At 36.9% G+C, this 14,649-nt stretch overlaps 1 protein-coding gene and 1 long non-coding RNA gene across 10 annotated transcripts in view; one reads left to right on the forward strand and one right to left on the reverse strand.

Moving 5' to 3' along the window:
- The window catches only part of LOC309635021, a 517,380-nt gene that overhangs the window by 248,367 nt on the left and 254,364 nt on the right, over positions 1-14,649 (reverse strand). The gene's annotated exons all lie outside the window — the stretch shown is intronic.
- MAP3K5 (mitogen-activated protein kinase kinase kinase 5) overlaps positions 1-14,649 on the forward strand; it is a 223,648-nt gene that overhangs the window by 122,430 nt on the left and 86,569 nt on the right. For all 9 annotated transcript variants that reach the window (XR_014248547.1, XR_014248548.1, XR_014248549.1 and 6 more), the window contains 2 exons: positions 8,776-8,935; positions 11,166-11,319. Coding sequence is in view for 5 of the 9 variants with exons in the window: in XM_082405615.1 (XP_082261741.1) it covers positions 8,776-8,935; positions 11,166-11,319 (314 nt within the window). In the remaining 4 variants the exon portion in view is untranslated. The remainder of the gene's footprint in view (positions 1-8,775; positions 8,936-11,165; positions 11,320-14,649) is intronic.

Consider the following 14,649-nt stretch of genomic DNA (forward strand, 5'->3'; position numbering starts at 1 on the left):
GGGTGAAATGTCATGATGTCTGTAATTTAATTTGAAGTGGTTCAGCAAAAATATTCAGGGAAATGAAGCAATAGTAAAATGTTAGCAGTCGTTGAAAATGTGGTCATTCATTGTAGTATTTTTTCTGCTTTCATGTATGCTTGGAATTCTTCACAATGGAAAGTTAAAATGAAAAGAAGCTAGTCTCCACCAGGGCTGTGTGACCTTCAACAAGTTACTCAACATCTCTCAGCTTTTTTTCCCCCTCATTGCAAAAAGGATATAATCTCTAACTGATTGTGGTGTTGTTTGGATTTGCAGTGTGCCATGAATAGTGCTAGGCATGTAATGAGTGTTCCGTGGAGGCTCCATTTGCTACCTTTCTTTGTTAAAACAGCCTTGAATCTAATAGCAACTGCAAGATGTAAAAACTATGATAGAAACTAAAGTATTAAAAAATCTTCTTAGAAGTCAGCCAGTTCTAATTAGAGCATTGTCAGCATTTAAATCGCCTAAACAGATGATTGAATCAAAGACCTGGTATTTAAAACAGCAATGACATACTGTTAATTGCTTATAAATTTATCCAAACTTTCTTTTTTTTTTTTATCCATTTTATACACATCAGTGTATACATGTCAATCCCAATCGCCCAATTCATCACACCACCACCCCCAACCCCCCGCCGCTTTCCCCCTTTGGTGTCCATACGTTTGTTCTCTACATCTGTGTCTCAATTTCTGCAAACTGGTTTCATCTGTACCATTTTTCTGGGTTCCACATGTATGCGTTAATATGCAATATTTGTTTTTCTCTTTCTGACTTACTTCACTCTGTATGACAGTCTCTAGATTTATCCACGTCTCTACAAATGACCCAATTTCGTTCCTTTTTATGGCTGAGTAATATTCCATTGTATATATGTACCACATCTTCTTTATCCATTCGTCTGTCGATGGGCATTTAGGTTGCTTCCATGACCTGGCTATTGTAAATAGTGCTGCAGTGAACATTGGCGTGCATGTGTCTTTTTGAATTATGGTTTTCTCTGGGTATATGCCCAGTAGTAGGATTGCTGGGTCATATGATAACTCTATTTTTAGTTTTTTAAGGAACCTCCATACTGTTCTCCATAGTGGCTGTATCAATTTATGTTCCCACCAACAGTGCAAGAGGGTTCCATTTTTTCCACACCCTCTACAGCATTGTTGTTTGTAGATTTTCTGATGATGCCCATTCTAACTGGTGTAAGGTGGTACCTCATTGTAGTTTTGATTTGCCTTTCTCTAATGATTAGTGATGTTGAGCAGGTTTTCATGTGCTTCTTGGCCATCTGTATGTCCTCTTTGGAGAAATGTCTATTTAAGTCTTCTGCCCATGTTTTTTTTTGTTGTTGTTGTTTTTAATTTATTTTAATTTATTTATTTTTGGCTGTGTTGGGTCTTCGTTGCTGCGTGGGCTTTCTCTAGTTGCGGCGAGCAGGGGCTACTCTTTGGTTCGCGGGCTTCTCATTGAGGTGGCTTCTCTTGTTGTGGAGCACGGGCTCTAGGCACGCAGGCTTCAGTAGTTGTGGCTCGCAGGCTCCAAAGCGCAGGCTCAGTAGCTGTGGTGCACGGGCTTAGTTGCTCCACGGCATGTGGGATCTTCCCGGACCAGGGCTTGAAGCTGTGTCCCCTGCATTGGCAGGCGGATTCTTAACCACTGCGCCACCAGGGAAGCCCTGCCCATGTTTTTGATTGGGTTGTTTGTTTTTTTAATATTGAGCTGCATGAGCTGTTTATATATTTTGGAGATTAATCCTTTGTCTGTTGATTCGTTTACATATTTTTTTTCCCATTCTGAGGGTTGTCTTTTCATCTTGTTTGTAGTTTCCTTTGCTTTGCAAAAGCTTTGAAGTTTCATTAGGTCCCATTTGTTTATTTTTGTTTTTATTTCCATTACTCTAGGAGGTGGATCAAAAAAGATCTTGCTGTGATTTTTGTCAAAGAGTGTTCTTCCTATGTTTTCCTCTAAGAGTTTTATAGTGTCCGGTCTTACATTCAGGTCTCTAATCCATTTTGAGTTTATTTTTGTGTATGGTGTTAGGGAGTGTTCTAATTTCATTCTTTAACATGTAGCTGTCCAGTTTTCCCAGCACCACTTATTGAAGAGACCGTCTTTTCTCCATTGTATATCCTTGCCTCCTTTGTCATAGATTAGTTGACCATAGGTGCGTGGGTTTATCTCTGGGCTTTCTATCCTGTCCCATTGATCTATATTTCTGTTTTTGTGCCAGTACCATACTGTCTTGATTACTGTAGCTTTGTAGTATAGTCTGAAGTCAGGGAGTCTGATTCCTGCAGCTCCGTTTTTTTCCCTCAAGACTGCTTTGGCTATTTGGGGTCTTTTGTGTCTCCATACGAATTTTAAGATTTTTTTGTTCTAGTTCTGTAAAAAATGCCATTGGTAATTTGATAGGGATTGCATTGAATCTGTAGATTGCTTTGGGTAGTATAGTCATTTTCACAATATTGATTCTTCCAATCCAAGAACATGGTATATCTCTCCATCTGTTGGTATCATCTTTAATTTCTTTCATCAGTGTTTATAGTTTTCTGCATACAGGTCCTTTGTCTCCCTAGGTAGGTTTCTTCCTAGGTATTTTATCCTATTTGTTGCAGTGGAACATGGGAGTGTTTCCTTAATTTCTCTTTCAAATTTTTCATCATTCCTGTATAGGAATGCAAGAGATTTCTGTGCGTTAATTTTGTATCCTGCAACTTTACCTAAATTCATTGATTAGCTCTAGTACTTTTCTGGTGGCATCTTTAGGATTCTCTATGTATACTATCATGTCATCTGCAAACAGTGACAGTTTTACTTTTTCTTTTCCAATATGTATTCCTTTTATTTCTTTTTCTTCTCTGATTGCTGTGGCTAAGACTTCCAAAACTATGTTGAATAATAGTGGCGAGAGTGGACATCCTTGCCTTGTTCCTGATCTTAGAAGAAATGCTTTCAGTTTTTCACCATTGAGAATGATGTTTGCTATGGATTTGTTGTATATGGCTTTTATTATGTTGAGGTAGGTTCCCTCTATGCCCACTTTCTGGATAGTTTTTATCAAAAATGGGTGTTGAATTTTGTCAAAAGCTTTTTTTACATCTATTGAGCTGATCATATGGTTTTTATTCTTCAGTTTGTTAATATACTATATCACATTGATTGATTTGCATATATTGAAGAATTCTTGCATCCCTGGGTTAAATCCCACTTGATCATGGTATGTGATACTTTTAATGTGTTATTGGATTCTCTTTGCTAGTATTTTGTTGAGGATTTTTCGTCTGTATTCATCAGTAATATTGGTGTGTAATTTTCTATTTTTGTAGTATCTTTGTCTGGTTTTGGTATCAGGGTGATGGTGGCCTCGTAGAATGAGTTTGGGAGTGTTCCTTCCTCCACAATTTTTTGGAAGAGTTTGAGAAGGATGGGTGTTAGCTCTTCTCTAAATGTTTGATAGAATTCACCTGTGAAGCCATCTGGTCCTGGACTTTTGTTTGTTGGAAGATTTTTGATCACAGTTTCAATTTCATTACTTGTGATTGGTCTGTTCATATTTTCTATTTCTTCCTGGTTCAGTCGTGGAAGGTTATACCTTTCTACGAATTTGTCCATTTTTTCTAGGTTGTCCATTTTATTGGCATAGAGTTGCTTGTAGTAGTCTCTTGGGATGCTTTGTATTTCTGCGGTGTCTGTTGTCGCTTCTCCTTTTTCGTTTCTAATTTTATTGATTTGAGTCCTCTCCCACTTTTTCTTGATGAGTCTGGCTAATGGTTTATCAATTTTGTTTATCTTCTCAAACAACCAACTTTTAGTTTCAATCATCTTTGCTATTGTTTTCTTTGTTTCTATTTCATTTATTTCTGCTCTGATCTTTATGATTTCTTTCCTTCTGCTAACTTTGGGTTTTGTTTGTTCTTCTTTCTCAAGTTCCTTTAGGTGTGAGGTTAGATTGTTTGTTTGAAATTTTTCTTGCTTCTTGAGGTAGGCTTGTATAGCTATAATCTTCCTTCTTAGAACTGCTTTTACTGCATTCCATAGGTTTTGGGTCATCGTGTTTTCATTATCATTTGTCTCTAGGTATTTTTTGATTTCCTCTTTGATTTCTTCAGTAATCTCTTGGTTATTTAGTAATGTTTTGTTTATCCTCCATGTGTTTGTGTTTTTTACGTTTTTATCCCTGTAATTGATTTCTAATCTCATAGCATTGTGGTCAAAGAAGATACTTGATATGATTTCCATTTTCTTAAATTTACTGAGGCTTGATTTGTGACCCAAGATGTGATCTATCCTGGAGAATGTTCCATGCGCACTTGAGAAGAAAGTGTAATCTGCTGTTTTTGGATGGAATGTCCTATAAATATCAGTTAAATCTATCTGGTCTATTGTGTCATTTAAAGCTTGTGTTTCCTTATTAACTTTCTGTTTGGATGATCTGTCCACTGGTGTTAAGTGTGGTGTTAAAGTCCCCCACTATTATTGTGTTACTGTCAATTTCCTCTTTTATAGCTGTTACCAGTTGCCTTATGTATTGAGGTACTCCTACGTTGGGTGCATATATATTTATAATTGCTATATCTTCTTCTTGGATTGATCCCTTGATCATTATGTAGTGTCCTTCCTTGTCTCTTGTAACATTTTTTATTTTAAAATCTCTTTTATCTGATATGAGTATTGCTACTCCAGCTTTCTTTTGATTTCTACTTGCATGGAATATCTTTTTCCATCCCCTCACTTTCAGTCTGAATGTGTCCCTAGGTCTGAAGTGGGTCTCTTGTAGACAGCATATATATGGGTCTTGTTTTTGTATCCATTCAGCAAGCCTGTGTCTTTTGGTTGGAGCATTTAATCCATTCACGTTTAAGGTAATTATCGATATGTATGTTCCTATGACCATTTTCTAAATTGTTTTGGGTTTGTTTTTGTAGGTCCTTTTCTTCTCTTGTGTTTCCCAGTTAGAGAAGTTCCTTTAGCATTTGTTGTAGAGCTGGTTTGGTGGGACTGATTTCTTTTAGCTTTTGCTTGTCTGTAAAGCTTTTGATTTCTCCATCGAATCTGAATGAGATCCTTGCCGGGTAGAGTAATCTTGGTTGTAGGTTCTTCTCTTTCATCACTTTATGTATATCATGCCACTCCCTTGTGGCTTGTAGAGTTTCTGCTGAGAAATCAGCTGTTAACCTTATGGGAGTTCTCTTGTATGTTATTTGTCTTTTTTCCCTTGATGGTTTCAATAATTTTTCTTTGTCTTTAATTTTTGCCAATTTGATTGCTATGTGTCTCGGTGTGTTTCTCCTGGGTTTATCCTGTTTGGGACTCTCTGCACTTCCTGGACTTGGGTGGCTATTTCCTTTCCCATGTTAGGGAAGTTTTCGACTATAATCTCTTCAACCTTTTTCTCGGGTCCTTCCTCTCTGTCTCCTCCTTCTGGGACCCGTATAATGCAAACGTTGCGTTTAACGTTGTCCCAGAGGTCTCTTAGGCTGTCTTCATTTCTTTTCATTCTTTTTTCTTTATTTTGTTCCGCAACAGTGAATTCCACCGTTCTGTCTTCCAGGTCACTTATACGTTCTTCTGCCTCAGTTATTCTGCTATTGATTCCTTCTAGTGTATTTTTCATTTCAGTTATTGTGTTGTTCATCTCAGTTTGTTTCTCCTTTAATTCTTCTAGATCTTTGTTAAAGATGTCTTGCATCTTCTCGATCTTTGCCGCCATTCTTTTTCTGAGGTCCTGGATCATCTTCACTATCATTATTCTGAATTCTTTTTCTGGAAGGTTGCCTATCTCCACTTCATTCCGTTGTTTTTCTGGGGTTTTATCTTGTTCCTTCATCTGGTACAGAGCCCTCTGCTTTTTCATCTTGTCCGTCTTTCTGTGAATGTGTTTTTTGTTCCACAGGCTGCAGGATTGTAGTTATTCTTGCTTCTGCTGTCTGCCCTCCAAACCTTTTTAAATAGTGAAAAATATCTAGATGGTAAGAACTTGGTAAAATGATATAATCATCCATCAGCAATAGTCCTTTAATAATTTGGCCCTAGAGATCAAGAACCTTAATAGTGCTCTACCTGGGACCAAGTATAACACTACCTCTGAGACTCTATCCTATGGAAATAATCCTAAATATGGAACAAATTTTATGCAGTACGATGTTTATTCCTGTATTCCTTGGAAGGGTGGGTAGAGAGGGGTTGGAGAGAGAGAGATACTAAATATAAAAAATTAGAGCCATGTTCTTAACTCCAAACTTAAAAGATTACTATCTGCATGTAGAAACAGGTTTCATACATCATGTGGAAAAAACATAAGAGCTAATTCATAAAAGATATACAGACACATGAAAAGACAGTCCATGTCAGTGGTTTAAAAAGGGCAATGTTTCCTTTTTCCTCCATCAGATTGGCAAAGATGAAAGGACATGATAGTGTCTATAATATCAGCACTTAAAATGGGCATATCTTCTGTCCCCAACAAGTCCAAGTTTAAGACTTTATTACAAAGAAATAATTGAACAAGTGCACAAAGCGACATGTATAAGAATGTTTATAGTAATAAAAAGCAGGCACCGTCTGCATTTGGGTAAATTAAAATGACCCATCCATATACTAAAATACTATTTGCCATTTAAAAAATAAAGCATTTTGTCCAAATGCTGAATGGCTTAGGGTAACAATCATGTGACAAATTTATGCCAAGGCTAACATTAATATCACTCTCATAGAATGAACTTCTGGCAAGCATAAATAAATCTGAAATTTTATTTTAAAACTAATATTGTAATTTTACTATTAAACACTTTCATAGTCCCTATTTAAATTTTTAAATGGTTTGGCGCTAGATCAGTCCTGCATTCATTGTTCCCAAGTATGACACAAATAAGAGATATTCATTTTCAACTGAGGTTGATAGAGACACATATTTTTAGTATCTGATTTTCCCCCTGCACTTTCTTCTTCCATTTGTATTTGTTGTATTTTTTATGTCCAGATAGGAGATCATGGATGTTGTTGCATACACATGTGTAATTTTTTTCATCTCATGAAATTTTAAGGTGGCAAAGCTGTTCTTTTTAATTTATCATCACAAAATGTGAAGAATTCCCAGATGGACTTTTTCCTAAAAATTTCTTGGCTTAAGTGGAATTATATGATAAAAAGCAGCATAAAGTTTTTTTTTTTTAGAATTTCACTTTTATTTATTTATTTATTTATTTATTTATTTATTTATTTTTGGCTGTGTTGGGTCTTCGTTTCTGTGCGAGGGCTTTCTCTAGTTGCGTCAAGCGGGGGCCACTCTTCATCGCGGTGCACGGGCCTCTCACTATCGCGGCCTCTCTTGTTGCGGAGCACAGGCTCCAGACACGCAGGCTCAGTAGTTGTGGCACATGGGCCCAGCCCCTCCACGGCATGTGGGATCCTCGCAGACCAGGGCTCGAACCCGTGTCACCTGCACTGGCAGGCAGATTCTCAACCACTGTGCCACCAGGGAAGCCCAGCATAAAGTTTTTTAAAGGTTGTTTTGTTTTGTTAAAGTATAATTTTCAAAAAAGATAAATTTATGACTCTCCGAAAATATAAAATATGATTCTGTTTAATTCAGTTAACATGGAAACAGTAAGAGGCTATGTCCCGTTTAAAGTTTATTTAAGAAGCTAGGGTATTCATAATTGAAGAAAGAAATGTTAGAATCAGATATCTGAGTTTGATTGTTTTAAAAAGCTTGTTTATGTCCAACACGTTATAAATCTTAGGGATTCACTGTTTCACTAGGCAGAACTTATTTACATCTCTCCTGAACAAAAACATATTATACAAGTTAACAGGTAAACTTCTGTAAGATCGTTAATAAATAGTGAGATGAACTAGCTACACTTTCCGTAGGCAGTCCTTGAGTGGGCTTATGCCTCCATATGATATTGAAATGACATGTTCCACATTTTTACCTTACTCCCAAATCTCAGATAACTTTCTTGACATTTAGTAACTTTCCTGTCATATGTTATGGATGTTAGTGGCAATTCTATGGAGATATATTTTTTTTAAGCAAACAAATCCTTCCAAATGCAAAAATAATACAAGGCAGAGTAGAGATAAAAAGTTAGAATGAAATGCAAAGAACCCAGAAGTAACAAAACAATGTTAAAAATGAACAAAGTTGGAGGATTTACATGACCTGATTTCAAGTCTTGTTACAAAGCCATAGTATTCAAGACAGTGTTATTTGTCAGTTTCCTTATTTCTTTAACTTTCTAAGTGTATAATAACTGTTTTTGCATATAAAATTATTAATTATTATAGCAGTTTACTCTTGCAAACTATATATACTGTATACATTTATACTTCAACTGATGGATAGAATTTCAGCACATTTCCCTTTAAAGTAACTAAAGAATCCATGATGTAGTAAGGGAAAGAAGGAGGTTACACAGCAAGAGATTGAGTGTTATCACCTTTTAATTTATGCATATATGCATATATAAAAATTCTAGAATGATGTACATCAGTGTGACACTGGCAGTTATTTTGTGGTTTTCAAATTGAGGGAAATTTTCACTTGCTTCTGTGTACCTTTCTGATTTGTCCACTTTTTTTTTTTTTTTTTTTTTTACAGTGAACTTAAGCCCTTTTTAGAATCAGAAACTTAACAAAACTATTTTAATCTGAAAGGAGGAATGAAAGCTTAGTTTTGCTTTTTAATAAAGCGTCAGCTCTGCCTGCCTGCCATGTGTTGTAAAGTTATTCTTCCTATTCATCTTCTAGGGGTGAAGCTCAGTAGCCTTCTTGGTAAAAAGGGAAACTTGGAAAAGCTCCAGAGCTACTGGGAAGTTGGATTTTTCCTGGGAGCAAGTGTCCTGGCCAATGACCACTTGAGAGTCATTCAAGCATCTGAAAAGCTTTTTAAACTGAAGACACCTGCATGGTAATAGTAAATTGTTAGGTGTTTGTACAGTTATTTTTGATAAAAGCTCCTATCACTTGTTTCTAAATTGTTAAATCTGTTGAACTGACAATTAGGGGATTTTATTTGCTTAGAGAATAAAATGCAGAATCTAGAGGAAAAAGTGATTGATGCTCGTAAATAAAATGTGATATATGTAGGTTCTGATGACTTTGGACACAGGTGTGTCCACTGGCCACCAAGCTTAGCCTTTCCATCACACTGACCAACCTGCTAGCCTAGGTTGGCCAGTGTCACACACTTGAATCATGCAAAAGCCTCGAATTTTACACCTGCAACTCTAATCAGCAGATTCACAAGCTTCCATCTCAGCCTTCCCAGCCTCTGCTCCAAACATGTGCCCTTTGTTTCCTTCATGATCTAATCTCACTTTTGGAATTCTCATTCTTGATTTTCACTTCTTGTTACTCAGGGTTTACTGACACATTTAGATGTTTCCTGTATTATGTGTGTTTTTCTAATTTCAAATTTTTCTTGGGATGTACCCAAGTCTCATCACTATGGATGTGGTAATTGGAGAGATGAAAACAAAATTCCATCTGCATTTAGAACTGTTGTTTTAAATGCTAATTTTATCGTGCATCACATGTAATGATTGACCATTAGCTGAAAAGACTTTTAAAGGTTAACTGTGATATCAAGAAAGGCTCAGAGTGCTCAGAGCTCAGGCCACTGACTTCTTTTCATCAGAGGGACCATTTGAGGAAATTCCCACCATGGTAGACCTTCATGGCTTCTTAAAGCATTTCCTCACATTCAGATCTCCTTTATTAGCAAATCCTCCCCAGCATTGCTCCCATAGTGATCTTTCTAAAGTGCATGTTTGACCCTTCCCCTCCACTGAAATCTTTAAATCAGAGTAGTTTAATGGCTCCTCACAGCCTAAGGGATAAAGTCCACCTCCTTGGCGTGGCAAACAAGGTTTGCCCTTAGTCATTAAACCTCAGCCCTTGTCACACCCCTAGGTTTACACTGCTCTCTATTTACTCTGAATACGCCAGTTTCTGACGTCATGCCGTTGTGTCTCAGCACACACTGAGCGTCGTCTTCCAGCCCTCTTCTCCACCTGGGGAACACTCGCAAATCACATCAGCTCATAAATCACATGCTGGCCTAAACCCCTTCCCCACACCCAGAGAGACGATGGTGGATGTTGTTACATACACTGTGATTCTTTCATCTCCGGAAAGTTTCTTCTTTCGTGTTTCCGTCGTTCTTTAGTCATATCTCTATTGATACTGACTGTATGACTTTTGTTAGTCGTATCTCTGTGAGTTACAACTCCGTGGGCATTTATTTCATGGTGCTATAATACCTGTTACATTTCTGTCTCCTCAACACCGTGTGCAGCTTGAGGACAGGGCTGTACTGTCAGTAGCATGTCGACGGCAGGCGTTCAGCAAATGGCATGAAAATAACTGAACCAATAAATGCACACGTTACATGCAGCCAAGTTGGTTATTTCTTTATGACGACCATTCCGATGATGGCTGAAGAGGAGACTGAAGCATGGGTATAAAGAGCTTTGGTCTGAGGTGTCTTGGCCTCTGTTGACAAGAAAACAGACGTTATTTTATGCAATAGTAATAACAACCACAAAACAATGCTTTGTTTCCATTAACTTAATGTTAACTTCCATGTTTTTAGTTTACAAAGTGCTTGCTTACCCATTATCTCATATAATTATCTTGCTCCTCATTTTTTCCTGACTTCTTCCTTTGAGGCACTATCTGTCTTAAGGTTTGAGAATATTTGTATAATATATATGAGCTGAGTTACTTTAGAGCAAAATAACATCCCTTATGATCGGTCTACTTAGAAAAGCTTTCTCAAGGGAGCATATTTTAAAACAAATGCATTAACCACTTTCTTGAATAGAATAGACATTACTTTAAAAGTCATGTTTTAAGTAGATGTATTGTTCAGTCCAAGTTACTTAAGCTGTCTAAGCCTCAGTTTCCTCATCTTTACAGTGGAGGTAAAATGGCCTACTTTACTGAATTTTTATGAGATTTAAGTGAGATAACATGTGATATTACATGACATATAACAAATAATAAAGTTTAGTGTCTTGGCATGCATAATTATCAATGCCATATTTAAATTACATTTACAGAGTAAGACTGGGATAGATGGAACAGGTGGTTCTAAATTTGTCTATTATGTGTCTTATATCTTTTGATTTTTTTAGGTACCTCAAGTCTATTGTAGAGACAATTTTGATATATAAGCATTTTGTGAAACCGACTTCAGAACAGCCCGTGGCCAAGCAGGAACTTGTGGACTTCTGGATGGACTTCCTGGTTGAGTCCACAAAGACAGATGTCACTGTAGTTAGGTTTCCAGTAAGTACTCTTCACGTAACTCTAAGGACATTTATGTTTTGTTTCCTTTATTTAAAGAACATCTTGCACTTGTGATTGTGACTGTATTAATGTGCTGGTTTTCATGCCCTAAAATGAAGATGGTCATCTGGTTAATATATTTATTTTCTACAAATTGGTTTGCTTTAGCTTATTTTTAAAAATAACTTCTCACAATCAGAGAAATAAGATACATTTTCATGTTTTTGCCATGAAACTTGTTGGTTTCCTTTGATAAGTTGTAACATGTGCTTTCCCAAGAAAAGATTATCTCTTAGCTCAGGAAGTCAGAATATCTCTTCAGACCAGATGAATGGTTGTTTTTCATTCATACTACAGTTTTGTTGACATTGTCAACATCAATATCATCAACATTATTGTGGTGAAAAGTGTCAGGCTCACCTGTATTGTTACTCCATCACTACCACTTACTACCCATGTGGGTCAGAGTTAGATGTGGTGTCCCCAGTCACTTTTTACAGTGCTTTAGAGGATGGGAAATGATGCCTTATAGGTTCTGGTCTGCAACTCATTTTGGCTAGTCTCTATCAAATTTACACATTTAAATATATCACACACACACACACACATACACATACACTTTAAAAATATATTGTCCATCTCAGCTGGTGCCATCCCCATACTGATAGTTCTTGGAATACCATGCAAAGCAATATAGCTTTAGTATCCAATTCAAGAATTACTGGCAACTGACTGTGTACACAGATCTCTTCCCATGTCAAAGTGATGCCATAAATCTCTCTGTTTTGAGCTCTCTTTGTCTCAGTCTTTCATACTCAGAGGTGGTGACAACTCTCAATTTTTTTTTTTCAATTCTTTTTATAAAATCTTGTTTTCTAGTTCTTGTTGGTAGGATCAAATGTTTCATTTAATTAAATCCATCACTGGCATTAACTCTCTTCCTTTACTCTTGCTTCCAGATGAAGCCATAAGCTCAGCAGGATCTTTAGTTGAAAAGCCTTTCAAACTAAAACACTTCACTCTATTTTCTAGCCTAGATAATGTGTAGTCTAGTAAAATACTTATCTCAGAGTGAGCTGGCAGCTTGCCTTTAGCTGGTGCTCTGATGGTAGTAAACGTGGTAGTGAAAGAAGACAGCACAGAACTGAAGTATTTAATCAACTGTTGATGGACTAAGAAAGTTGGCTATGAGAGGAAACCACTCATATGAGAGGCAACCACTGAGCTAATTTAAATTACTTTACTGTCACAAGGTGAATGTAAAAAAAATAAAACCAGAAAATAATAAGAGAGAAGCTAGGAGAATATAGGTATATACTCCAGGAAAGAGAGGCTTTCTTAAGCAAGAAAGGGACCTATAAGCCCCAAAGGCAAACATTGACCAATTTGGTTTCATTAAAAATTCAAGTTTTTGTTCACCTTAAAAAAAAACCCACCATAAACATGGCAAATGCTAGATAGGGAGAGAATATTTAATACTAGTGCTGCAAAAGGATCAATTTGTTGAATATGCAAAAAAACAAAACAAACACAAACAAACAAAAACAACTCCTACAGACTGATAAGCAAGAGAAACAGAAAAATGGTCAAATCCTATGAAAAGGTAAGTAACCTCACTAGGTAGCCAAAAAATGCAAATTAACACAAGACACCATTGTACCTCTGCCATTTTGCATGTGTGCAAATATATGTGTAGGATAAATTCCCAGAAGTGGAATAGATTCATATTACATGTTGCCTTCTGTAGGGATGATATCAATTGACATTCCCACTGGCAATATATGAAACTACCTGCTTTCACAAAGTCTCTCCAAACAAGTGTATTTATCAGATTTGTACTTTTGCTAAATGTATAGATGAAAAATGGCATATTGGGATCGTTTGAGTTAGTATTTCTCTTATTATACGTGAGTTTATGCACATGATTAAGTTCATATGTTTAAAAGACCACTCAGTGATTTAAGAAAAAGAGAAGAATTTGTTGCCAACATTTAAAAATGAAGAGAGTTGAACCTTCTGTGCTGGCTGTGAGGGAGTAATTGGTCTTGATACTGCTATAAATTGCTGTAAAATCTGAGATAATCTCTTCTTGGGAAAGCACATTTTACAACTTATCAAAGGAAACCACCAAAATATATAAAACAACTGTTTGCAGGCATTAAACAGCAATCATGTGAGGGCTGCCATCCTTGAGAGGGGAGGTACTAGAGCTGAGTCCCACCTTCACCTGCTCTTTTTTCACTAAGATCATTTTTCTGGCTGCAGCCCAAGGAAGTGGCTTCTCCCTAGGCAGCACCGGCAGGGATCAGTGTTCAGGATCCTAAGACAGCTGGAATATGAGGGACAGGGTGTTGGAGAAGGGGGAGCCTTGAAGAGTGAGCCCCAGGATTCTGCCTGTGTATTTCCCTTGAGCCCTAGGGCACCTCCTCGATGGTGTGAACGAGGAGTAAGCACGTCCTGAATAAACACAAATTCCAGTCCCAATATTTGATTAAAATTGGGTTTTGGATGAAACCTACATGGCTTAAATAAACTTTATCAAGGTAAGTTCCCTTGCTGATTAGGAGATCAGGACCAGAAGTGGCAGAGAGCATCTTTTGGAAGGCTGACAAGTCTGCAGAGATTCCAGAGCATAAATAATGCAGGGATAAGATGTTAGACTTTGAGCCCAGACTGTGGTCCACAAAGCATCTAGTTGAGAGTATAGAGCCCATGCTTTACAAGTAAAGGCAAAACTAAAACAAAGCTGGAATAAAAGTATGCCTTGATAGGATCAAGATCATACACTGATAATTTAACTGTTATGTAGATGAAAAAAAAACCAAAAACAAAAAAACTTTGGAAAGATATTATCCTGAGCCTCTGCAAAGTGTCATTCAGATGTATTAAAGATTACTAGACATTCTAAGGGGCAGAAAAAAGTGACATAATAAGAGCTAAAACCAGCCAATAGAGGTATTCCCCAAGGTGATTCTCATGTTGTAGTTCCCAGGTAAGGACGTCATATAAGTATAATACGATTTTAAGGAAAATAAAGGAAAAGATGGACAAAATGGATGGAAAGGTGGAGTATTTCAGCTGAAAAATAAAGTTTATAAAACATCAAATGAAAAATAAGGAGAATTCACATAAAAATCCAGATCTTTAACTACTCTTGAAAAATTAAAGGGATGGGGAATTCGTAACTGCATTCTCCAAAAGCAGCAATCTCCTGAGCCAACTGGATGCTACCATTTAAGAGGTCAATTACAGTCCCATTCATCCTGCTTCACTCACTCACCTTTTCCACTAACTCCCTGAAATCACTGGAATTTGCTGCCCATGCTCTAC

The sequence above is a fragment of the Balaenoptera borealis genome (assembly GCF_965194805.1).
Source record: "Balaenoptera borealis genome assembly, chromosome: 9".
NCBI classification, from domain to species: domain Eukaryota; kingdom Metazoa; phylum Chordata; class Mammalia; order Artiodactyla; family Balaenopteridae; genus Balaenoptera; species Balaenoptera borealis.